Source organism: Pteronotus mesoamericanus, unplaced genomic scaffold, assembly GCF_021234165.1.
Source record: "Pteronotus mesoamericanus isolate MK-2021 breed Mesoamerican mustached bat unplaced genomic scaffold, CSHL_Meso_final scaffold_705, whole genome shotgun sequence".
NCBI lineage: Eukaryota > Metazoa > Chordata > Mammalia > Chiroptera > Mormoopidae > Pteronotus > Pteronotus mesoamericanus.
The window spans coordinates 306,225-330,212 of NW_026555326.1; the positions used below are offsets into that span (position 1 = coordinate 306,225).

At 41.2% G+C, this 23,988-nt stretch overlaps 1 protein-coding gene across 4 annotated transcripts in view; it reads left to right on the forward strand.

Moving 5' to 3' along the window:
• Positions 1–23,988, forward strand: part of LPGAT1 (lysophosphatidylglycerol acyltransferase 1) — a 97,868-nt gene that overhangs the window by 23,471 nt on the left and 50,409 nt on the right. Inside the window, exons 1-2 of one of the 4 annotated variants that reach the window (XM_054563143.1) lie at positions 6,390–6,617; positions 7,935–8,199. In XM_054563143.1, coding sequence (XP_054419118.1) covers positions 7,962–8,199 — 238 coding nt within the window. In that variant the 5' untranslated portion in view covers positions 6,390–6,617; positions 7,935–7,961. Of the gene's footprint in view, positions 1–6,389; positions 6,618–6,927; positions 7,038–7,786; positions 7,805–7,934; positions 8,200–23,988 lie in introns of those variants that run through there. The other 3 variants (XM_054563146.1, XM_054563147.1, XM_054563145.1) reach the window with 3 other exon arrangements.

A 23,988-nucleotide genomic window follows, 5' to 3' on the forward strand; every position in this document is an offset into this window, starting at 1 on the left:
GTACCAGGGAACTGTGCACCTGGAACTTCTCAAGTCTGTAGTTTATATGCTGAGATCTCCTGGAACTGCAGGTTCCTCGCTGGGCAATTAATTGTAGCTGTCCCCTGCAACAAGCATGCAGAAGGAATCTGTGAAGGGGAATGAAGTCTAACCTTAATTTGAGAGTGTGGTGTTCTCTACAAATGTAGTAATTACTCAGAAAAGGGACTCGGAGTCCTGTAGAAGTGGACAGGCTTCCCCTTGCTGTTGAAAGGCAGTCAAAAAAAAAGAAGGATGGCATTCTAGGTGAGGGAAACAGCGAACATGAAGCTATGGAATGTGCTCATTTAAAAAATAGTAGAGGAGGCTGATTGGGAAGTCAATGAGAATTGAAGTAGAATTTGACAATGTTTCCCAACCTTTGACTTCATGGCACTTATTAAAATAGTAGTAACAGTGTGGGGTAAATGGAGGCAACCAATCTGCTGCCCTAGAACCACTAGGCTTTGCAACAGGAACTTAACTGAGACACTTGGGTGTATATGGCCCAGTGGTTGATAAACTGTAGAATAATGAGTGAGGAATCCGGTACTGAAGGCCCTGACTGAATGAAATAAATCAAATGGAGACATTCAGGCTTGATTACTTAGGGCATGGAAAACCAATGTCAAAACTTGAACAGAAAAATGAAATGTCCAAAATGGTACTTTAAGAAAAATATTGTACAATGACCATATTATCTAGGATGGAGTGGGAATTAGGTGATAGCTTGAGAATGAGGGAAGGAAAATATTTTAATAATAAAAGGTGTAATAGCTTTTTGTGCAATTAGTGATTCCACTGAGGTGCTTCTAACCACTGAATACCACGGGAACAGTCATTTTTAAAAAGACTGAAATACATTTTAAAATAAACTATTAGCAACATTATTTCTTCTGGGTATGGATTGGATGATGGTAACGTCACCATTCAAGGTATTCCACTGTCAACTTGAAAAAATGAAATCATTTAGTCTGAATAAGTTAAACATTGAATTTAAAATTTGTTTCCTACCACATATAAGGCACTAAGCTAGACCCTGGGAAAACACTAATGAAAAGACAGGCGATGTGGAACCCCTAATCTCAGCAGACAACCTGAAATACAAAACACCCAGGCTTGTTCCAGCGCCGGAAGCATGGCAGCAGAAGCACAAATGGAGGGAGACACCACGAATTCTAAAGCGGGGATAGCAGTCGGGGTGTGGATCCTTTGATATCTCACCTGGATGAGGGATGAATATGATCAAACAGACACAGCAAAAGGAAAAGTATGAACAAAAAAAAGCATGAGCTTGAAAGTGTGAGGCTGCGCAGTGCATTCTTTCCAGAAGGTATGTTAGCGTGACTAGTACCGCAGCCGAGGGGAGAGGAGCATGGGGCGGGGGCGGGGCCAGGAGGGAGTGATAAGAGGTAAGGAAGGAAAAGAGTGGCGTCCTCTGAAATTTCCTCTCTCGCCGTGGAGAATAGCTTTCCTACCAGTCTCTCCTAGAGAGGCAGTGTATATGGTCAGCAACCTGGGCTCTGGAGCCTCAGAACTGGGAATCGAGTCCCCTGCCACTTCTAGCTGAGTAACCTAAGGCAGACCGTTTAATCTCTCTGTCTGTGGAATACGGGTAACAACATGGTCTTTGTAAGGTCTGTGTGACAACGGAATGAGTTAATGCACGTGAAGCACTGAGAGAGGGCCTAGAAGTTGAAAGTCAGCTGTTACTAACATAATCAGCAATAATGTGATTATTCTAGTTCTTACATTAGGAAAATGCAATTTTAAATGTGAATTTTCCTTATCCATGGATGTGCTACATGATGTCATAGGTTCTGTCAGTGGAGAAACTTGCTGAAATAGCCCTCTCTAAAATATCTTACAAGAATACTCACCCTCTACAGCACCTGAGAACCTACCACTAGGAGGTTCTTTATAAAGTGTTCATACTTTAGCAAGAGGGAACATGGTTGTTTAGCCATAGCATCTCAACATGAGTTAATTTACCACAGTAGATAGGAAGGACAGGGCTGAGCTAAGAGAATGCAATATTGGACAGCTGACAAAGAAGGTTCTAGCTTAGAGGGTTGTCTCTTGGGAGAGTGAGGTCTTCCCCTAGAGAACTAGGGATCATTCTGGAATTAAGAGGGGAAAAGGGAAATTAATTGAAGAGGACAGCAGCCCAGAGGAGAAGAGAGAATTGTTTAGTTAATATTGCTTAGGGCCGCCCTTGTTAATGAAAAGTTGCTGAAATGGCTTAAATGAAACTGCAGTCAAGCAGTAATAGTTTGACCCAACTTGTCTAAAAAACTACTAAGGTTATAAGCCCTAATACATTTTATATAAAATGATTACTGACACTAACATGGGAGAAAACATATTTTTAGGTATAATATATTTACATTTATAGTTCCCTTTTCGTTTGCAGTTAAAGCTGAAGCAGTTAGAATGCCTGACTCTCTTTGGGTGCTAATGTTTGGGCTGCAGCTGTCCCTAGAGATGTGGGCGCGCGTGCCAAGTCACTGTACACTTACGGCACTGCTCAGGGCACTTCCCCCGGAGGGAAAATTGTTCACTGGAGCTTTAGTGCAGGACCCAGCACAGGCAGGTGAAACCTTTTTATAATTGTCACGAGGAAAACAGGAGGCCCCCGGGGTGGGGGGTTCTGCCCAAGGGAGCCCCTCCCTGGTTATAACCTAATTTGTTGTGTGTATGTGAACCAGATGGGTGGAATTAAACCTTCTAAGGTGTTGTGGTTAGATTGTTTTAAAATATCCGGAGACTCCAGGAATTATGAGAAGTCATGTTTCTTTTTCAAAGGTAGTTTAAATGTGGGCTTTTGAAACTGAAACTATATCGCCTATGGCTATAGGGTGGGGGCTATTTTCCTTTTTCCCCCTATTGGGGTATATATAAAGGCTCTGAATTTCTTGACTTAATTCATGTTGGTGGTTTGATAAACATGGCTCTAAGGTAGCAAGATAGGGCACTAGAAGCTAGTTTGTCATTGAAGAAAGTCTTTGCTTTCTTCCCCTCTTTCTCCCCTGAAGAACTGGCTTTCCCAACCTTCCTGTCAGTCCTTTCGAGCATTCGTACAGCTGTCTGCCTGCGGTGTGGTGGAAATAAACTACAGAAAAAGCACAGGCTGCTGCTTAAGTGGGTTGAGGGCCAAAAAAAATGTATAGGCAAGAGGAAAGTATTACAGATAAGGTGAAAGAATACAAAATATTTATCTAAAATGAACTCTGGCTCTGGCTGAGTGGCTCAGTTGGTTGCAGCTTGTCTCATACACCAAAGGCTGAGGGTTCGATTTCTGGTCAGGGCACGTACTTAGGTTGTGGGTTTGATTTCCGGTTGGGGCACCTATGGGAGGCAACAGATCAATGTTTCTTTCACACATCGATGTTTCTTTCTCTTTCGCCCTTCCTCTCTCTCTAAAAATCAATAAACATATCCTCGGGTGAAGGTTAAATAAATAAGTAAATAAATAAATAAAATGAACTCCGAAATAAAAGATATATTGTTCCATGAAGAAGTCAGCCCAAATGTAGTTTCTTATGCATTGTAGATACTGAATTATCTTGAAACTGAATGTGCTCCAGTGGTCAAGGAAGTTAAAAAGATAAGCCCCCACATTCACCTTGGGGAAAGAAAAGGCATATCTACACTTGGAACACAGTGCACTGCCCTGTTTGCTTAGCTTCAAGAAAAGTCTAATGAGGCTGGATCCAGTCAAGAGCACAGCTGAAATAATCAATATTAGGGCTTCTATGTCCCTTCCATCAGGACCCACTTAAATGGCAAATTCCGCAGTATAAACAGTAGAAGGATAATGTCATGGGTGAATTTCATCCCCCTAAATTCAAATATTGAAGGCCTGACCCTCAGTAGCTCATAATGTGACTATGTTTGGAAATCGGGTCTTTAAAAAGGTAATTAAGTAATATGGGGTCATTAAGGTAGGCCCTAATCCGATGTGACTGGTGTTCTTATAAGAAGAGTTTAGAAGACAAAGAGACAGACAGATGCCAGATACATGCACACACAGAGATGACCACATGAATGACACAGAGAGATGACCATCTGCAAGCCAGGGAGAGAGGCCTCAGTAGAAACCACCCTGCCGATACCTTGATCTTAGACTTCTGGCCCCTAGAATTGTGAGAAAATAAATGTATGATGTTTAAGTCATACAGTCAGTCCATGGTGTTTTGTTATGGCAGCCCCAGCAAACTAATACAGATGAGAACAGCTATGGAACAAAGGATTAAAAGTGATGAAGGGTCTAGAAAAGGATGTGATTATCTCAGGATACCTGCGGGTCAGGGTTTCTTAAAGCAGGGTCTGCATACTGCCTTCATCAGAAACACATATGATGTTGTTTTAAAAAGCAGGTTCCCAGGCCCCTCTGCACCTACGATTAACCTTTTCTGGTATGAGGCCCGAGAATCTATCTTTTCAATAAAAACCCCAAGTGATGTTTCTTGCATCCTGAAGTGTGAGACTCTGTGCAAGGTCCTGCCCTACCTCTCGCCGTTTTCTGGGCCTAGCTGACTGGTACTAATCACATCTTAGCCAGTGCTAGTGTATCTGGTGTTCTGGTGGGTGCTCTGTGGTCCAGGAACTGGGTATGCATCCCATTGTAGGTTACATGTCTCCAGGTGTCAGCCAGTGTTTACCAGGAATGCTGAATGGGATGGACCAAATGAAACCTTAGGGGAGTTAACTCTCGATTCTGGGAAGAAATATGTGCCTCACCTACCTTACTTAAACTATAATGACATATTTTGAACAGAAATCTACAGTACATATATTATTTCTCTCATGAGATTTATTTAAAGACGTTATTACCTTGACACCTAAATTCTCAGAGGAAATACAAGGAGTAGAAAGAGCATATCTAACTTTGCTATACATCAGTTAAACTTATACGGGAAGTTCTCTGACAAGTCCTGGTGTCTTTTTAAGCCCTGTATAGTTAAAATATAATATTAGTGAAATAGATAAATAACACATATAGATAAAAACAAAAATAATAAATGGAAAGGGATCTACTAAATTATTTCAGCCAGGCACTGTGCTTTCATGGATTTCTTCACTATCAAAGGGAATGGGAGCAGAAAGCATGCTTTCATACAGCATTAAAGTGAATTTTCTTTCCCTAATCTGTGAAGCAAAGAGAAACTGAAGCTAGAGAGAGAGAGAAATAATTGAGAGTCCAAAGCAAACACAGTGACAAACGTTTTCACAGTAGGCAGAATAGGTGACATTCTGATTTAAAGATGGCAGTTCACTAGAAATATGTAAAGACTACTCCCATCTCCACTTATAAATGTGATTAAAGGCTATAACAAGCTTTTATAAGTTTATTTTTATTTTTTTATTTTTATTTATTGATTTGGTGGAGGGGAGTAACTTGAATTTGCTGTTCCACCTATTTTTGTATGTGCCCTGGCCTGACCCCAACTTTGGCTTATGCGGACTAGGCTCCAACCAAACGAGCTAGCCAGCCAGCGCCTACTAGTTTATTTTTTAAACTGAAATGTAGATAGGCCATTTGAGAATGTGAAGGTGGACAGGTCATTAGGCTATTTCTCGATTTTCCTTCTGGCGGTCCATCCTTGAAATAGGAAGCAGCTAGTGTCCCAGGAGTGACTAAGCCTGTCCAAGTACCTATGGCCACCCTTTTTTTGTTCACTTACTCAATGACAGGCGCTGCAAGTGCTTTTCCCTTCTTGGCTAACTAAATTGTAGTGTCTCTGTGTAGACTACTCATTCCCACTGGATCTGTCCCCCCCGCCCCCCCCGCTTTTTTTCTTTTTTTTTGAGGGAGTGGGGATGGGAGAATGGATGGGGAATTGCAGTTGTCAATGTTTCAGGTGCTTTCCAAAAACAAGAATTCTGGCACTTAAAGTGAATTGATTTTAAACTCTAGACTAACTCTAGCCTAGAGTGATTCTAGGCTAGACCTTAAATACTCTGGCGAGATCCAGGAGAAAAGCTTCGAGAGCCACTGAATTTCATTAGGAAAGAAAAGAGGAAACATTCAGTCTTCAAGGAGACAGCTTCCCAGTCTGGGCAGCGATGGCTTGCCAGAGGGGAGAGCCCTAACAATGAAAAACGGCTGTTTTGGCTGAAAAGGGGGTCTCGACTTGGACCAAAGCGCTCCTCGTGTGGTGTAAGGATTGGTGCGCCTTCCTAGACTTTTCTGAGCGGCCTTTTCCCTCGGTACTGACCTCAGCGAGGTCCCAGCCTTGGGGGCCACGTAGCTCCGAGGGCCTTGACCCGCGGACCCGCGGGGTCGCCGGTGGCGGCGGGACGCGCGAGCCGGGTGGCGGCGGCCGCGCCTTCATTAGAGGGCGCTCTGGGGGCGGCTCCGCCGCAGTCTCAACTCCCGCCGCTTCCTCCTCGCCGCCCCTCCCCACCAGCCCGGCGAACGCAACCGGCCCGTGGGGACCGAGTGTCCGCGCCGCCGGGGACGGGCGCGGGCCGCGCCGCAGCCAGAGCGGGGCCGGGTCCCGCCGCTGCCTCCTTCCGCCGGCCGCGCCGCCGGCCATGCATTCTTCCGGCTCCTCTGGCTCCCGTAGCCCGAGCCAGGGCCCGGCCAGCCCAAGGTAATCCCCGGCCCAGCGGGCGCAGGCCCCGGGGCTGCGGCGGCGCCGCGCCTCGGGAGGCGCTAGGGGGCGGGGAAGGGGTGTCGTCGTCGTGCGGCCGGGGGGAGGTGGCGGTGGCGGCATGAGGGACCAGGGCGCGGTAGGCCCCGAGGAGGAGGCGGGAGCGTGGGGCGTCCGCCCGCCTCCCCGGGACCCGCCCCGGTGACAGGTCCGGCCTCTTGAGTCCTCGCCGTCCCTCTGTCCGCAGGCAGCCGTGAGGGCACTAGAGCTCCCGCTTGCGCCGCGCCTCGGCCGCCGCCGCGTCCATGACCGCGACCCCTCGGCCGGGGACACCCGCCGCCGCACTCGCGCGCCCGGGGCCGCCGGTCCCCGGCCTCGCTCGCCCCCGCGCTCCACCTCCCGCCGTCCGAGCCCGCCGAGGTGAGCCCGGCGCGCGGGCCGTGACCGCCGCCCGGACCCCGTCCTCACCCGTGGAGACAGCTGCGGGCTCCACCCGCCGGCCGAGCGCAGTCGTCGCCTCTGCGTCCCCGCTTCTTTCATCATCCCCTGCTCCCCGGCCTTCTGATCGGAGACTTGGTTCCCTCCATCCCTGTCCCCCTCGCCTTTGCCTCCTGCTGGCTTTTTGCTCCCCTCCCCCTACTCCTGTCCTTTCTCCTTTTCGCCTTATTACCCCCCCCCACCCCCGCTTTTCTCCTCTCACCTTTCTGCCCTTTTTCTAGGCCCCTCTCCGTTTATTCTTAAAAAAAAAAAAAAAAAAAAGGAGGGGGGACGACAAAAACCCCCTTTGCCGCAAATGATCATTTTTAGTGGAACTCTTTTTGCTAATGTGAGAGACCTTTGGCAGGAATGAATCAGTGTGCAGGAATGGTGTTGCAGAGGATACCAGGTTCCTGGAATCTGGGAAATCTGATCGAGACGTTTTGGTCTTGTCACTAGTGTCCTTAGTTTGGAGATACTGAGGGTGTCTGAAGCAAGTGGGTCCATTTGTCTTCCTTACAGTCCAGCGGAAGACTGCAGTGGGACTTGGTGCAGGGACGGCCGCCGATTAGTTAGTGGGAAAAGCATTATCATTTGCTAAATATATTATGACATACCCTGTGCCTCTGTGAACAGCTCCCTTGACCTTGTGCGGCTCCTCTTGCCTCGCTCTCTGTCCCCCTCTGGAATTTCCCGGAGAGATCGCCGAGGTACTACACCGGCAGGGCTCAGATCCTCTATTTTCTTTTATTTTTGTGCTGGAGATGATTTCTATGTTGGTGACTATTTAGATGCGTTTAATCCATTTTCCTTTTTAAATGTATTTTCCTTTCACCTCAGAAAGACAGGACGGACTCCAATGTGAGAATGGCTGTGACTTTGGAAGAAGCTCCGTGGCTGGGCTGGATCTTGGTGAAAGCCCTGTTGAGGTTTGCCTTCATGGTCGTCAACAATCTGGTTGCAATTCCATCCTACGTCTGCTATGTGATTTTACTTCAGCCCCTTCGAGTGCTGGACAGTAAGCGCTTCTGGTACATTGAAGGAATGATGTATAAATGGCTTTTAGGCATGGTGGCTTCTTGGGGATGGTATGCTGGCTATACAGGTAAGAGTTTAATGTATATAAAGAAATATGTCATGTTATGCTTAATTTAGGAGCCATGATTAAATAGTACACTTCAGGTTGGTGATGCTTTTATGCTTTGACTATTGAAAAAAATTAATAGAAAACAATTTTATTGAGTTTTTTTCTTTAGAATTCCAATGAACAAGGATATTTTCAGAAGTATAATTTCATAATTATGTATTAATAAATTCCTTCAATAATATTTATGGGATTGACATTTAGTGAAACCAGTCTGCTAAAGCTGTCCTAGAGAGATAGGAGTGGGTTATATAGAACTTGAGGACTTATAAAATGAAGAGGTAAGATGTTTAGCTCATAAACATTGGGAATTTAGAAAAAGGACTGAGCCATATTTGTGCTAAGATAGTTCAGTATGTCTTTTCATTTAACATATTATTGTACAGTTAATGTTTTAAGCCAAACAAAAAATAGCTTTTTTCTGTTATGTACCTTTCTTTTGCCTACTAGAACCTGTCTATTTTATCCCATAAATCTGTGTTTGAATATTAAATATAAAAATTAAGTTTAATCTGCATTAAGCTAATTTATCTTCTGAGTGTCTTTTAAGTACATTTTTATTTCTGCCTTTAAATTACATTTTGGGAAGCAGGAGCAATGCTGTTCTGAAGTGGACTTTTTTAGAGAGCAAGATGAGAAGTAGTGTTTATATTTTTTTTGAAGGCTTTGAGAACTTGTGCCCCTGTTATGAAAATTCTGGATTGTGAATTATATTTGACTTTCTTCCCCTAAGAATTAGGATGATGAAAAAAGCACTGAGGTTTCTAGCCCTTGTCTTAGGTATGGAGACTTTTATTCTAGAAATTTATAATGGATAGGCTCCTTACAAATCACGCTGTAGATGGTGCACTCAGTGGAGTCTGCAGAGGAGGGTACTCTCAGGGTGCAACGGAGCAGCAGTTCCCCATTTTAAATTCTCTGTCTCCCTCTTTCCTGCCCAGGCCGCACCTGCAGATTTTATCCAGACACATGAGAAAAGGACTGACAGCACCAGCTTTTGTGGAGTCTGACAGACTCTTGCTAGGTCAGAGTGCTCTCAGTTGCCCGAGACGAAGCCTTTTCTCCTGGCAATGCCATTTATTGTTCTGGAAGACCCGAAGCCCCTGGGTAGTGTATGCATTGCTTCCTTGTCATGCGTCTCGTTCAGATCCCAGTGCTTTTTGGATATGCAGGGTGAGCTTCTAGTCCTTTTGCAGGACCTCATGGTAGCAATGGCGGTGATAGAGAAAAAGTGGAGTTCTCATCTGTGGCGTCGAATATTTACCTGAATTGCACTGCTGTTGTAGAATTGCTTTGCTCCATATAGTTTGAGCTTCTCCAGATACCCTGTGTGGTACTAGTCAGTGATTTTGTCCTTTGTATGGTACACTTAAGTTGCTTGTTTTAAACGAGCTGAAATAAGTTCTTAGAAATAAGTTCTAGAATTTTATCCTACTTAAACACAATGAGATGACTGAAATGTTTGTGCTTGTGCGTGTGGTATATTTGTGTATAAGTGTTAGCATGATGAGAGGCTGACAAAATTAATTTGGCATTGACCTTGAGATTGTAAGGCGTGCAATTATAAGTGCTGCTTGAAGTTAAGGTTAGTTACCCTATGGCCACAGCACGGCTGCAGTGTATTTTTAAGCATATTTTCTTGGGGTGTCTCTTCCAGGCTGACTGTAGAACTATAGTTTTTTTTTGCCACCTGCTTGGACGTGGTCTTGACATGATCTGCATTATTTTAGTCTCTCTGAAGCATCTGTTCTCTTCAGGCCACTGCATTGTGACCAATTGATTAGTTTGTCTCATTTAAGAGTGGAATGTTTTAGTGTGTTTATTTTAAATGGTTTTCCTACAGGTAGAATACTCTTAGAGGGCCTGGTCATGGTTTGATCATAACAGAACACAGTTCAGGGGTCAAACAAACAAATGTAAGGACGCCTTTTGTTGAAAGCTGCAGCTGGGTCTAAAGAAGCAAACGTAAGCACCTGCTTGTGTGCTCGTAAAAGCCTCTAGGACAGTGATTTTCGATCCTTTTCATCTCATGGCACACCAACTAATTACTAAAATTCTGCAGCACACCAGAAAAATGTGTTATATTTTTTGCTGTTCTGACAAAAAATAGGTATAGTTTTGATTTGTTCACACTGGATAGGTATTGTTAGGTTGGCCGCTGTCATTTCTTATTTGACAGTCGAAGGGCAAAGAGATCAGTGCCCTTGACTAGATAGTCAGGTATTGCATGTTTTAAAAATTCTTGCAGCACACCAGTTGAAAATCGCTAGTCTAGGAGGTTATATTAACCTTTGTATGAATTTATGCATTTCATTTCTTCCCTTTCTATCAAGATGGGGATGGGCTTAGGTCTTTTCCCCCCTTTCCCTATGCTAAAGTTTCACAGATGGAAAATTGAATGTTGCCGAAGGAATTCCGCTCTGCAGGTTCAGTCTGTTCATGTTTTACGATAAAAATGGCCAAACTTTGTTGAAAAACCGCTTCCGAGGAAATCTTAAATATGAATCAATTAATTATTAATTAGGAAGCTCAAAAGTGAATATTGGTTTAGGAGATCAGTTTTTCAAAATGTGGCATTCAGTCTAAGACCAGTCAATTACACAGCTCTCTGCTAAGGACTTATGTTCTTTATCAATCCTACAGTGCCCCAGATGGGAGCTTCTAGCCTATGTGGCTATTTAAATTTAAATTAATTAAAGGGAAATAAAATTTAAAATTCAGTGTCTCAGTCACACTAACCACATATCAAGTGCTTCATACTAGGTAGCTAGTGGCATTCTCTTTTTTTGTAGGAAAAATGCATTTTATCTTTATAGAAAGAATATTTTTCTAAACATAGTTCTAAACAGGTTTCTTTAAGAAAAGACCGGAAGATTTATTCAAGATTTATAAAATAGTCATTCAATTTAAGACAAATTTCACAAAAATGAGTCCTTTAAACTCATGGGGAATGGTGAGGCTAGTAAGCCCAAGAACTTGAATGAACATTTTTGAACTTAATTTGCATTCTCAGAGCTGGGGTACTGTGTGTGGACATAGAAGATGGAAAGGGGTTTTCTGGCCTTTCTGCCGATTTCTGACTTTACACTTTGTTAGGGGAACACAGATCTTAAAAGAACTCTGAGGACATTGCGGTTTGCTCATCTCTAGCTTGAGACTAAGTAGTGATGCTGTTGGTACCACATTTCCTTCAGTGGGAAGTGCTGTAGAAACATCTCACGTTGAGGAAAGTGTGTATACTGCCTTTGCTCTAACATTTCAAGGTTACACCAAAAGAGATACTGGCTTAATGAATGTTCCACTTTGAGTCAGTATACTCCGTTCCCTGCCCCACCCCTCCAGTTTAAGTGAACATTGGCAGATTTCAGAGAGAGATTTTTTTTAAATGTGTTTATTTAAAATAGTTTATTTTGATTCTCGTTCACTTATTTTAATAAATTCGTTGTTCCCCATCCACACATGGCCAAAAAGTTCATCTGGTTTTTTCTGTAAGATGGCTCTAGTAGCGCTTAGTTGTCTTTAACGTCATTCAAAACCATTTTGTTAGATTGTATTGTGACAGCTGTCATATCAGTGTGCATTTAAAAAACTTATCAAAATTGGTGAATTTTTGTGTAGCCATTTTAATAGTGAAGATGGAAGAAAATATGCAACATTTTTGGCATATTATGCTTTATTATTTCAAGAAAGGTAAAAACGCAACTGAAATGCAAAAAAAGATTTGTACAGTGTGTGGAACAGGTGTTGGGACTGATTGAATATGTCAAAAGTGGTTTGCAAAGTTTTGTGCTGGAGATTTCTCTCTGGATAATGCTCCATGGTAGGAGAGACCAGTTGAAGTTGCTAGCAATCAAATGGAGACAGTAATTGAGAACAATCAGCATTAAACCATGTGGGAGACAGTTGACATACTCAGAATATCCAAAGCAGTAAAGTTATTGGTGAAAATGGAAAATGTATCTTTATTTTATGGAAAAAAAACCTAAGTGGACTTTTTGGCCAACCCAATAATTAAAGCCTCTTACATAAACGTTAAAAAAAGAATTCGCTGTCAATAGAAGCACCAGAATTTGAATGGGAGTCTTTTGGGCCACAGTCTTAACTGAAGGGAGTTGGGGTGTCAGGGCACTTGCCACCAAACCGTTTTTGTTTAGCAAGTGCTGTTTCCCTAGAGTGGGTATTTACTTGAGTGCTTTTAGGGAAAGCTGATGGAGATTAGATTTAGCTTCCTCCCACTCTCCAGGTGACAGCTGTCATGGCTTTATGTTGGTCTTTGTGGGGTGAGTATTCGATAGTGTATTTTTTACTGGGATACAAATTCGTTTGTGTGGGGAAAAAAATCTTAGGAATTATACCTGACCTTGAAATTCTAGAAAATTTTTAAAAGCATATCTTCTTGAGTAGTAGTTTTCCACCTTTGATTGAGTTGTAAACCAATTTACCGTGTCAAGTTGAACATTTTTAAGAAGTGAAATACAATAGAATGAAATAGAAAAGATCAGAAATGTAAGTATCTGTACTAGGTAGTGCTACTGAATTTTTTTTTTTTTTTAATTTTTTTAACCATGAGCTCTGTCAGCATTTGAAAGGCATTGTTCTAGTGGAAAGAGCAATTTAGAACTCTGGGAGTCAGATGTCTTGATCCAGCTTTGATATATTTACTCATTGGTGGGGGCGAGATCCTTACCTGCTGTGCGCCCACTGGACTCTCAGCTCTTTACAGATAGAGAGGTGGTCTTCTTTATAACCCTGGAACCCAGCTGGTTGCCTGATGCTCACAGAGTGCTCCGCAGGGTCCAAGAAGTTCTTGAATGATCCCTTCTCTTTCTTGGTCCCAGCTGCGGTGCTTTCGCCACCTACCTTCCTGAAAGGTCTGATATCAAGGTCATTGCAATCCACAAATACAAGTCTGAAACCGGATCGTGCTTTTCACACACATACGCACATAAAAACATATCCTATAGCACCACATTTGTTCATTTAACATAGCTTTATTGAACTCCTGTTATGTGTGGGAACAGGTGCCCTGGAGGTGCTGAGATGCACAAGACAAAAATCGCTGACTTTAAGGAGTTCACAGCAGCCTTGGTGGGGAAGATAGTGCACCAACAACACCTACACCCTGGTGTAGTGCTCTCCTGGAGATATACCGTGGGATAAAAGAGGAAGGGCTCCTCATCTCCCGTCAGTGGTAGGTGGTAGCAGAGAGGGCATAGGGAATTTAGGGAAGAAGTGGCTTTAAATTTCTTTTTTTTTTTCCTTCATGAGGGAAACAGTTCTCAGTGGGGCTAACTTTAGCATAATTATAATAGATTTTAAAGACTTCAATAATATGTGAGTTTGAAATTTATATTTTTGATGATAATATTAATTAACATTTATTGAAATATAAGCCAAATAGTGTTATACGTATTTTGGTCATTTAATCCTCAGAACAATCTTATCTGGCTGGTTCTATTATTATCCCCCTCCTTCTGTTATTGATGTTGAAATTGAAACTTCCCCTTAAGCATTAACCAAGTTGATGTTGCCACAGGTTTATTTTTGTATTTAAAGAGCCATTATTGATTTTTATGTAATATTCCTAGAGTTTTTCTTGATTTTTACTGCCCATACGTTCTTTTGTTTCTGAGGCATGAAATCTCTTTCCAAAGCTGTAATTCTTTTTAACACCTGAAAGCAATATCATAGTTAAGGATTTCTGCAAGAGGTTAAGAAAATTATTGCTTCAGTGGAAGTATTTTTGGCCTAATGTACATGATAAAAATCCTACTTCCTTAAATCTCTACTTCTACAGAGAACAACAGTTCAACTGGAATTTTAATTTCTGAGCGATTGACAATAGATTCATCAGAGCACGAAGTTACTGTATGATGTTAGGTTGAAAACTGATCTTGACATAAATTCAGCTGAGGAGTTTTCAGTGCAGTGTTTTGATTTTTCTATGGAAAATTAATCATTACAGATAAATATGTTGGTATCTCAGTACCCATCATTTATTCATTTTGGCACGCATCATGAGTGCAGAAAACAATGCGTGTCAAACTGTTAGCAAGCTACAGCGAGACTGACAGGTTGACCTCTGTATGATCGTGAGAGAGGGGCGCCAAGCGGGGGTTGCAGCAAGCGCCAAGTGCTGAAACATTTTTTTTCTCATCAAAATGGGACAAGTCTGGGATCTGACAAGTTCTGAAGCTGACGAGTAGCGAGTATCCCTGTGTTACTAAATGCTTTTAACTCAGCAGTTTGGCAGTACTTCAAATTTGGTAGGTGGTCTTATTTCAAAGATCAAATGCAATTGAATAATTTATTTCAGATTGCTTTTCTTTTGGAAATATGTATTTATTGATGCATACATACCCATGGGTAGTATTACAGAAGCACATGAAGCAGTGTTTGTAGTGCTTAAGAACTCAGATTCTGGATTTGCAAAGAGCTGGGTATACCAATTCCTACTTTTTCTTTGTTGACATTTGCTTGGTATATCTTTCCCCACTCTTTTGTTTTTGAACTATTTAAATGACTGATTTAGATGTGTCTCTAATAATCAGCATGGAGTTAGATTTTGCTTTATGAATCAGTGCTGTCATTGTATTTTACTTTGTTTTCTGTTTTTATATATATAAAATTTGTCTTTCACTGTGTAGTCTGTTTTTCTTTGCTTTTTATTTTTCTGATATTTAGTAAGGCTTCTATATTTGTCTTCTTGGTTACTTTATATGATATGCTTAGTTCTCTATTGATAGTAACTATTAGTTGCCTTTTGATAAACAAAGACAAAATTCTTTTTAAATCCTCTCTTGTCCCTTCCCATTTCTCTTTTCCATCACCCAATTGTAGTCAATATCAGTAGTAGTTATTCACAATAATATCTGTATTAGTACTGTTATGTATGCTTATATGTCTACAACTTGCTTTGTGAGCATTACAGCTATCCATGTACTCTCAGCTCTTACATTAAGGTAATCAGTAAGCTTATTGTACTTCTTGCTTACTTTCTCCCTTCCAGTTTTTGTTATTTGTGTTTATATTTTGTTATATCCTACAATATTTATATTTTACTTTATTGCCCTTATCTCCTCCTGTTTTAGTCTTAATTCTTCAGTTAAATATATATAGTAGTCACCCAAGCACTTTTGCTGAAGGTTTTCCCACTCATCCTTTGGTTGGCCAAAGTTCATTCTCTAGTAGTTTCTCAGTAAGGAATCAAGGGAACAACATAGGAATATTATTCTTACATCATTTTCATAACTACTTTTAATTGCTCTACACTTGAAGGACAGCTTAGGAGGCAATAAAATCCTTGGCCCACTCTTTCTTCCTTACAGGTGGTGTACAAATGTCTCCTGGCATTAAATGTTTCCGTGGAGATGTGTGACGCCAGCTTGAATTTTTTTTCTCTGTTAGTAACTGTTTGACCTTTTTTGCCTATCTACCCAAAGCATTTTCTCTTTCTAGAGAAATATTAGAGAATATTTAGTAACTTTACTAGGATATACTGGTGTACGATATGCTGGCATATGTGTGCCTTTTAATATGTTGCTTCAAATCTATTCGTATTTCAGGAAAGTTTTCTTTAATTTTTATCTTTAGGTATTTATTTTGATTTTCTGTTTTGGTGACCCTAAATGTATGTCTGTTGGATATCCCTTGTGTATCTTTTTGATCTGTAGTTTTCTCTTTAAGCCTTTCAAACACTTTTTATTTGTTTGTCTTTAATGTCTCTTACCTTTGTCTTCTGCAGTCTCTTCTGTTTGTTTTCCTTTTCATCTCTTCTTCATTTCACTTATTGTTTTGTTTATTCTTCTGTTTCTTCTTGAGGTCTGTCAGTTCATGTTTTCCCCATTCCTGTTGCCTAGGTAGTTCTTCCTTGAGTTCTCATGCTTTGTGATCTTCATAGTGATGGTGACTTCATTGATTTTCTTAGATTCGTGCAAGAATATTAAGTTACAATTTTTATGTTCTTCACTGTAATATCTTTCTAGTGAGTGTTCTTTGACACTTGGTATATCAATCATGCTGCACATTTCTACCATATTTCCTGTATCTCTTAGTCAGTGCCGTGCCAGCTACCTTTTTATTCCCTGTAACTGAGTGAATTGGACTTTTCCTCTGTTATTTGTAGGAGGTATGGTTAGGGCCAGGGTAGCTTTCCAGATTTTTGCTTCAGAGTCTTTTTCTACATATGGTGCCTGGGTGTGTTTCTCTGTGTTGCCACAAGTCTTCTGCCTCTCCAAACTGGGTCTCGGAGGCTTTTTGCCACCAATTCTAGACTTCCCACTGCTTTCTTTGCGGTTGAGACTGGAGGGAGGCAGCCAGCAGGCCACTAGAAACCCATCTCCTTGAGGAAGTGCTTTTTTGCTGTGGCTGTGTGTGATCGGCCGCTACTAGAGCCTCCTTCCGCCTCACATGCCCCACCTCCAGCCTCTCTCTCCTCTCAACTCCCAACATAGATTCTGGCTGCTATCAGCCCTGTTGGAGCTCAGCCCCGATCCTATGTATTTTGGAGTTTTTATATTTTTGTTTTTATCCTAGGTTCGCTGAAAAGAGTTTTTTGAAGTTTTCTTCTCTTTCTCCTGTTGCTATGTGTATTTTCCAGGATGATTCATATCTGTAACTCTATCACGGTCATAGCAGGAGTGAAACACAAGATTTTTATTCAACTGTGTAATTATAATTCAGACAGCTCTGTCACCATTCTGCTCTGCTACTAGTTGATTATTGTAACAAGGAGACCAATTTTACCACCTAATTAATTTTCTTTAAGGTCTGTCAAAAAGCAAGAAATAACCTCCCCATTTTTTCCCCTCCCTGTGGTCCCCTAACTGTTTTGATTTTTGGACTACTTACAGTTAAGACATGCACTGTGATTTCCACTTGGGTACAGTAAGAAAATGTCACCAACACGAATGGAAGAAGTGAACTAACCTTTGATACTTCAGTAAGGAATATGGATGAAATGTGACACTAATACTACTATCCTCGCCCTGGCCAGGCGGCTCCCTTGGTTAGAGCGTCATCCTGTGCACCAAAACATGGTTGTGGGTTTGATTTCCAAACAGAGCACATACCTAGGCTGCAGGTTTGAGCCCCAGTTGGGGCGCATACAGGAGGCAACCAATCAATGTTTCTCTCTCTCTCCCCACCTTCCTCCCTCTCTAAAATCAATAAACATATCCTTGGGTGAGGATCAAAAAGAAAATACTGCCCTCTAAGGTCTGGTCTGTGGACCACCTTGAAAACTTTAAGGGTAGGCAATGTTCATCCAAACTTCGATAAATACATTTATTATATATTATATATTAAGTATATATAGAATATGTATATGTTATATATAAAATATATAATATATTAAATATAGTCTATAGTTTGTTTGTTATAAACTAATTTCAAGTGTTTCTTTTCAGAGTTTGCAAAGTGGCCACTTTTACCAGCTGATGTACTTTATTTGGTCTTTATACTATCCCAACTTTTTAAAAAATTAGTTGCCAACATCTCACAATTACGGAGATTTCACAAAACGTAAAAAATAAAACCAAGATTTCCAGCTCTTGAAAAATTAGAAATCTAGCCAGGCTGGTCCCTTGTTTCTGTCTGCAGCAGTTTGCTGGGGCCTGTGCTTGCCAGTTCACCCAAGGTCCTGCTCCTTCCTTGTCTTACTTGGCTCATTTATGTTACCTGCTTAGACCCCAGAGGCTTAGGTGATGTTCATTTAAAAAAAAAAACAACCAAAACTTAAATAATAATTACTAACTGTTTCTGTAAGGCATATGATAGCTTTGCATTTATAAGCCTTATGGCCTATACACAAAGTTTGTTAATGACCTCAACTGCTGATTTCACATAGCAAAGGCATGTGATGAAAACTGAAAATGAAGTGCCATTAGTAAGAACTGTGGTCACAAGGTTTTTCAAGTTTCATGTAACATGTTACTAACCTAGTGAAATGGTTCCTACTTTTGGTGTACTCATTCATTAGTAGAATGCCTCATTTCTTCTCTTCTTTTTCCACCCTCACTCAAGGATACGTTCATTAATTTTTAGAGAGAGAGGAAGGGAGAGAGAGAAACACAAATCAATTGCTTCCGATAGGCACCCCGACCAGGGATAGAACCCACAGTATGTGCCCTGACCAGAGATCAGACCCGCAGCTGTTTTTTTGGTGTATGGGATGATGCTCCAACCAAACGGAGCCACCAGGCCAGGGCTCTCATTTCTTATGAATATAATTGTGTAAAATCTAGGTGACTAAAAATTAAATATTTCCCTTTGCTTTTCATATTTTTAAATATGAAAAACAAAGCAAGTCTAGTTGATTTGTTTCTTTATAGTACAAATAATGTAAAAAGCATGCCTAAATTTTAGTTACAAGGTTATATTTTTTTTCTTAAGATGTAATAGATCTGATCAAGTTTGCTAGCAAAACACCTTTTCCAAACATTTTTTACCATTAAACTTTAAGAACCATTATGACTCATATATGAGACACACTTTGCATATGCTACTAATTAGAATTTGGCATTATTTGGTACTTTAAGGGAAAAATTTTGTAAATTTAAATATATCAAGAAGTTTCTGAATCATCAAAAGACTAAACTATGATCAGTGTAGCTTTAGTATTAAGAACATCTATATATAAACCTCTGTGCTGTACACCTGAAACTAATACAAAATAATTGAATGTAAACTATAATTGAAAATAAAATTAAAAAAATAAAATAATATATATTTAAATTAAAATACAATTCACATACCTAGAATTCACCATATTAAAATGTACAATTTAGTGGTTTTTATTACAGCTGTAAGATTGTACAACTGTCCCCATTCACTGGTTCCAGAATGTTTTGTTGCCACCCAAAGAAACCACAAACCCATTAGCAGTGCCTCCCCACGTCTTCCTCCTTTCAACCCCTGGCAGCCACTAATCTGCCTTGTCTCTCTGGATGTTCCTATTTTGATATGTCCTATAAATGGAATCGTAAAATATTCAGTCTTTTGAGTCTGGCTTGTTTCACTTAGCATAATGTTTTCAAGGTTTGTCCATATTGTAACGTGTCAGTATTTCTTTTCCTTGTATGGCTGAATGATATTTCACTGTATGTATAGACCGCACTTTGTTTATACATTCATCAGTTGGTCAACATTTGGTTTGTTTACACATTTTGGCTATTGTGAATAATGCTGCTATGAACATTCATGTATCAGTTTCTGTATGAACATGTTTTTAAGTCCTTTGGACCTAGAAGTCAAAGTGCCGGGTCATATGATAACTCTATGTTTAACTTTTGAGGAGCTGCCAAAGTGTTTTCCATAGCAGCTGTCCCATTGTACATTCCCAGCAGCAGTGCAGAAGAGTCCCAGTTCTCTGCATCCTCACTAATACGATTTTCTGGGGCTTTGTTGTTGATTTTTGTTTTAATTTGGCCATCCTATGGATGTGAAGTGGTAGCTCATTGTGGTTTAGATTTGCATTTCCCTAAAGACTAACGATGTTGAGCATCTCTTCATGTACTTACTAGCCATTTGTGTATCTTTGGAGAAATGTCTATCCAAATCCTTGGTCCGTTTTTAAATTGGGTTATTTGTCTTTTTATTATTGAGTTTTAAGTTTCTCTCTGTATTCTGTATACCAGTGGTCCCCAGCCTTTTTGGCACAAGGGTCCAGTTTCGTGGAAGACAATTTTTCCATGGACCTGGATAGGGTGGGATGAATGGCTTTATAGTCCGCCACCAGATGCAGCTTAATTGTCACTTGCCATTGGCTGAGAGGATTTTGATATGAGTCTGCAAGCAATTGGTTTATTGTGGTCTGTGGGCAGTCACACCTCTGTGCTAATGATAATCTGTACTTGCAGCCTCTCAGGCATTAGATTCTCACAAGGAGCATGCAAACTAGATCCCTTGCATGTTTGGTTCACAGGAGGGTTTGCACTACTATGAGAACCTAATGGCCGCTGATCTGACTGGAGGCGGAGCTCAGGCGTGCGAGTGATGGGGAGCGGCTGTAAGTACAGATGAAATTTCGTTTGCTCGTCTTGAGCCTTGAGCCGCTCACCTCCTGTTATGCGGCTGGTTCCTAACAGGCCGCTGATCAGTAAAGGTCCATGGCCCGGGGGTTGGGGACCCCTGCTGTACCCTGTACCCTCTCTATTGTGTCATTGGTTGCTTGCACTCTGAGTGTCATATCTGAGAAACATTGCCTACTTCAAGGTCATGAACTTTTACACCTATGTTTTCTTTTAAGAGTTTAGCTTTTATATTTAGGTCTTTGATCCATTTTGCATAAATCTTCCCCTCTGGTGTAAGGTAGGGCTCCAAACTTGGTTCTTTTGCATCCAGTTTTCCTAGCATTGTTTGTTGAAAAAACTCTTCTTTCCACATTGAATGATCTTGGCACCCTTGTTGAAAATCAGTTGGCTGTATGGGTTTCTTTTTGGACTCTCAGTTCTATTTCATTGATTCTATATGCCTCTCCTTACACCACTACCACACTGTCTTCATTATTGTAGTGTAATAAGTTTTGAGTGGTAAGTATATTTTGTTGTATTTTAATTTTTTTAAAAATCATGATCCTTTTTGCTAGGTATTATGACTTCAATAATAATTAGTTTACAAATCAGAAACCCTAATTTAACTTCATCTTTGATTTAAAAATGTTCACTGAGAATAGTGTTTTTCAGTAAATTAATATTCATAATTGGTTAAATGACTCCTTCCTACCTCTGTGTTGAGGAAATATTTACTAGTTATGTGTTTTATTTGTCTTAGACATATTATTAATAATAACAATATTTAATATTTACTTCCTCAAGAAAACAGATCATTAGTTGCAGGAGTAACTTGTGTGATTGATCAACCAAATGTCTATTAACTGCCTACTGCCAGTCAGCAAAGTCGTTGGTTTGTAAAATACTGTGCTGCAGAGTGTGATTTAGACTAATTCCTACCAAAAGGATTTTTGGCATAGTTTTTATTTTGATGGATGGTTTTGGAAATAGTTGAGTTTACTATGAAATATGTGTCCAATGGATCTGCAAGAAATTTTCTGGAAAAATGGAGATCAATATGCACATTTTCCTTCAATATGATTGTTTCATTTCTCAAAGTTAATTGAGGTCCTTGCAGAGATGAAAATTACCTGGAAGCTAAATTTATTTTGTAGAATAAAGTATAGATTATACGGATAAGGAACAAGGGTGTCATTTTTAATGAGTCAGGCTGTTTTTTTGTGCGTGGAATAGAATTGGTTTTTGTACATGAGACTGACTTGGGCAGTTATTTAAAAACTGAAATCATTTAAAGCCATTTTAAGCCTGGGATCCTTATAGAAAGATGTATTTTTAATGAAGAATAGATATTGCTAAATTAAGCATGGTATGAGAGATAGCATGATAGATTGACAAAGTTGACTTTTGAGTTAGTGTGAGTTTGAGTCCTGCCAGCGCCACTTGCCAGCCGTGTAACTGTGAGCTCGTTACTTCTCTGAGCCTCAGTTTCATCAGCTGTAAAAATGGAGGTTATGATATTTACTGCTTGTGAAGCTTAAATGTAAAGTGAATAGCATGATTTTTGGTACTCTATATATAACTTCTGTTAATTTTACTGTATCAATGCCTAGGAAAACCATTATGTTAACCTTTTGGGGAAAGGTGTGTAAAAATTAATAAAAACTAACTTATGGGATAGTTTTAGAAATACATTTGAGGGGACTCGAGCTTAACTCAGTATAGTATAGCTCAATATAGTTTTTGCTTTACTAAATAATGTTATTGTTAGTAATTTAAGCCATAGTCTAAATAAATATTAACTAAATTTTATATGTTTATTAATTATGAAATGCTTCAGAGCAATTCCTGTTTAATTGTCTTCTAATTGTTTCAGTCGCCTATTCTAATGACAACTGTTTGAGCACCTGCTCTGTCAGGCCCTGTGCTGGTGGTTGGGAGAACAGGGGCAAATAAAACAGCACCATCCCTGTGCTTCTGCAGGTGACTGTTTTGTGTGCGAGACAATAGGAGGCCCATGTAATCACAGGTGTAGGGAGGGCTCTAAGGAACAAGTATAGGGGCTGTGAGAGTGAGGGCAGAGGGCTGGGCCGGAGGGTGGGTGGTGTCGGGGAGGAATGGCCTCCTTGAGAAAGTGGTACTGAGACTGGGAACTGAGGCATAAGCAGGAGCTGGCCAGGCGATGCTGAGTGAGGGGTGGCCCTTACAGAAGGCAGAAAGGGTTTGTTGTGTTTGAGGAGCGAAGGGAAGGCTAGACTGAGTGTGGAATGAATGAGGAAGCAGGGGTGGTTGTGGTGGGGAGTTGATGTGCCCAAATCCATTGAGGCCTTTTAAGTGCATATTAAGGATTTTGAAATTTATCCTAAGAGGAAACCATTCAAGGACGTTAAGTAAGGGGATAGTGAGATCAAATTCGTATTTGTAATTCTATACTCTGCCAGCTTTGTGGAAATGGATTAGAGGGAATTGAGAGTATGCAAGGGCTACCCTTGGAAGACGCTTGGGCAAAGTGAGAGTTGCTTGGTCTGGGCGTGATGGCAGTCGGGGCGGAAAGAAGAGAGCTGATTGGAGAGTTTAGTGGGGGGAAATTGCCAGGATTAGCTGAGGGACTGAACGTAGAGGATGCAATTCAGGTGTCACCAGACCAAAGCAAAGTCAAAACTCCAAACGTCAGAGTTTGAAGTAAGGAAAGGTTTATTGACTGAGAAGGCACCGACTGAGAAGATGAAAGACTAAGCGGTACCTCAGGTCCATCTCAAGAAAGTGCAGAGTTCAGGCTTCTTTTATGTCAGGGGAAGGGGAAATGGGGCGGGGGAGGGGAACAGGTGCTTGTGGACTGCAAACAGCAGGGCACCAGCAGGCCTCTGAGGAAAGAGTGAAATTTGTTTGTTCTTAGTCTATAGATTCCAGTTGATGTGTCTAGTCACAAGGTTCCTGCAAATCTTTGATAAACAATCATTATTTTTGTACATACTTCCGTCATCTCCTCTGGAGAGGCACCTTGTGGTAAGGGACTGTTATGGTAAAACTCAAGCTGCAGGCAGACCGCCTCTAATAATTAGCATGTCCGTATGCAGGAAGTCATTACCCGAAGGGCATGGGGACAAAGCAGGCTTGAACAAATGGAGTCAGAGAGGCCCGTCATTTCACTCTGTTACAGAAGGGCAGGTGACAGCGGTGCCCGTGAGGTTTCTGGTGTGAGCTGCTGGGTGGTCAGGGAAGCCTGAAGGAGTGGCATGGAGAGGAAAGATGAAAACAGAGCACAGGGTGGGCGAGGAGCACCCAAGTGGAGCTCTGAAGTAAACGTGGATATGAAGCCTGGAGCTCAGAACAGAAACCTGATTGGGAAAGGTAGGTTGGGAAATTATCAGAGGTGTTTAAAGCCATGGAGATGGATGAGATCACTTAGGGAGACTAAATACTGAGTGATGAGAGATCCGGGATCGGACTGAGAGGATTCCAACACCCGGAGGCTGGGGAGGCGAGGACAGGACGGTGGAGTCTGAGGAAGAACAGCAGAGGAGCAGAAGGAGTGCGGGCCTTCACAGGGCAGGGGTCTGGTGAGTGCTGCCCAGAGTTTGTTTTGTAAGAGGGGAGCTGATGTATCCTTTTGTTGCATTTGGCAAAAGCAGCTTCATTGAAGTGGTAGAACTGGAAACTAGGTTGGAATAGGTTGGAACTGAATGATGAAGGGAGAAGATAAAATGCAAACATGGACTGTGGCTTTCCAGAAGTTGGGCTC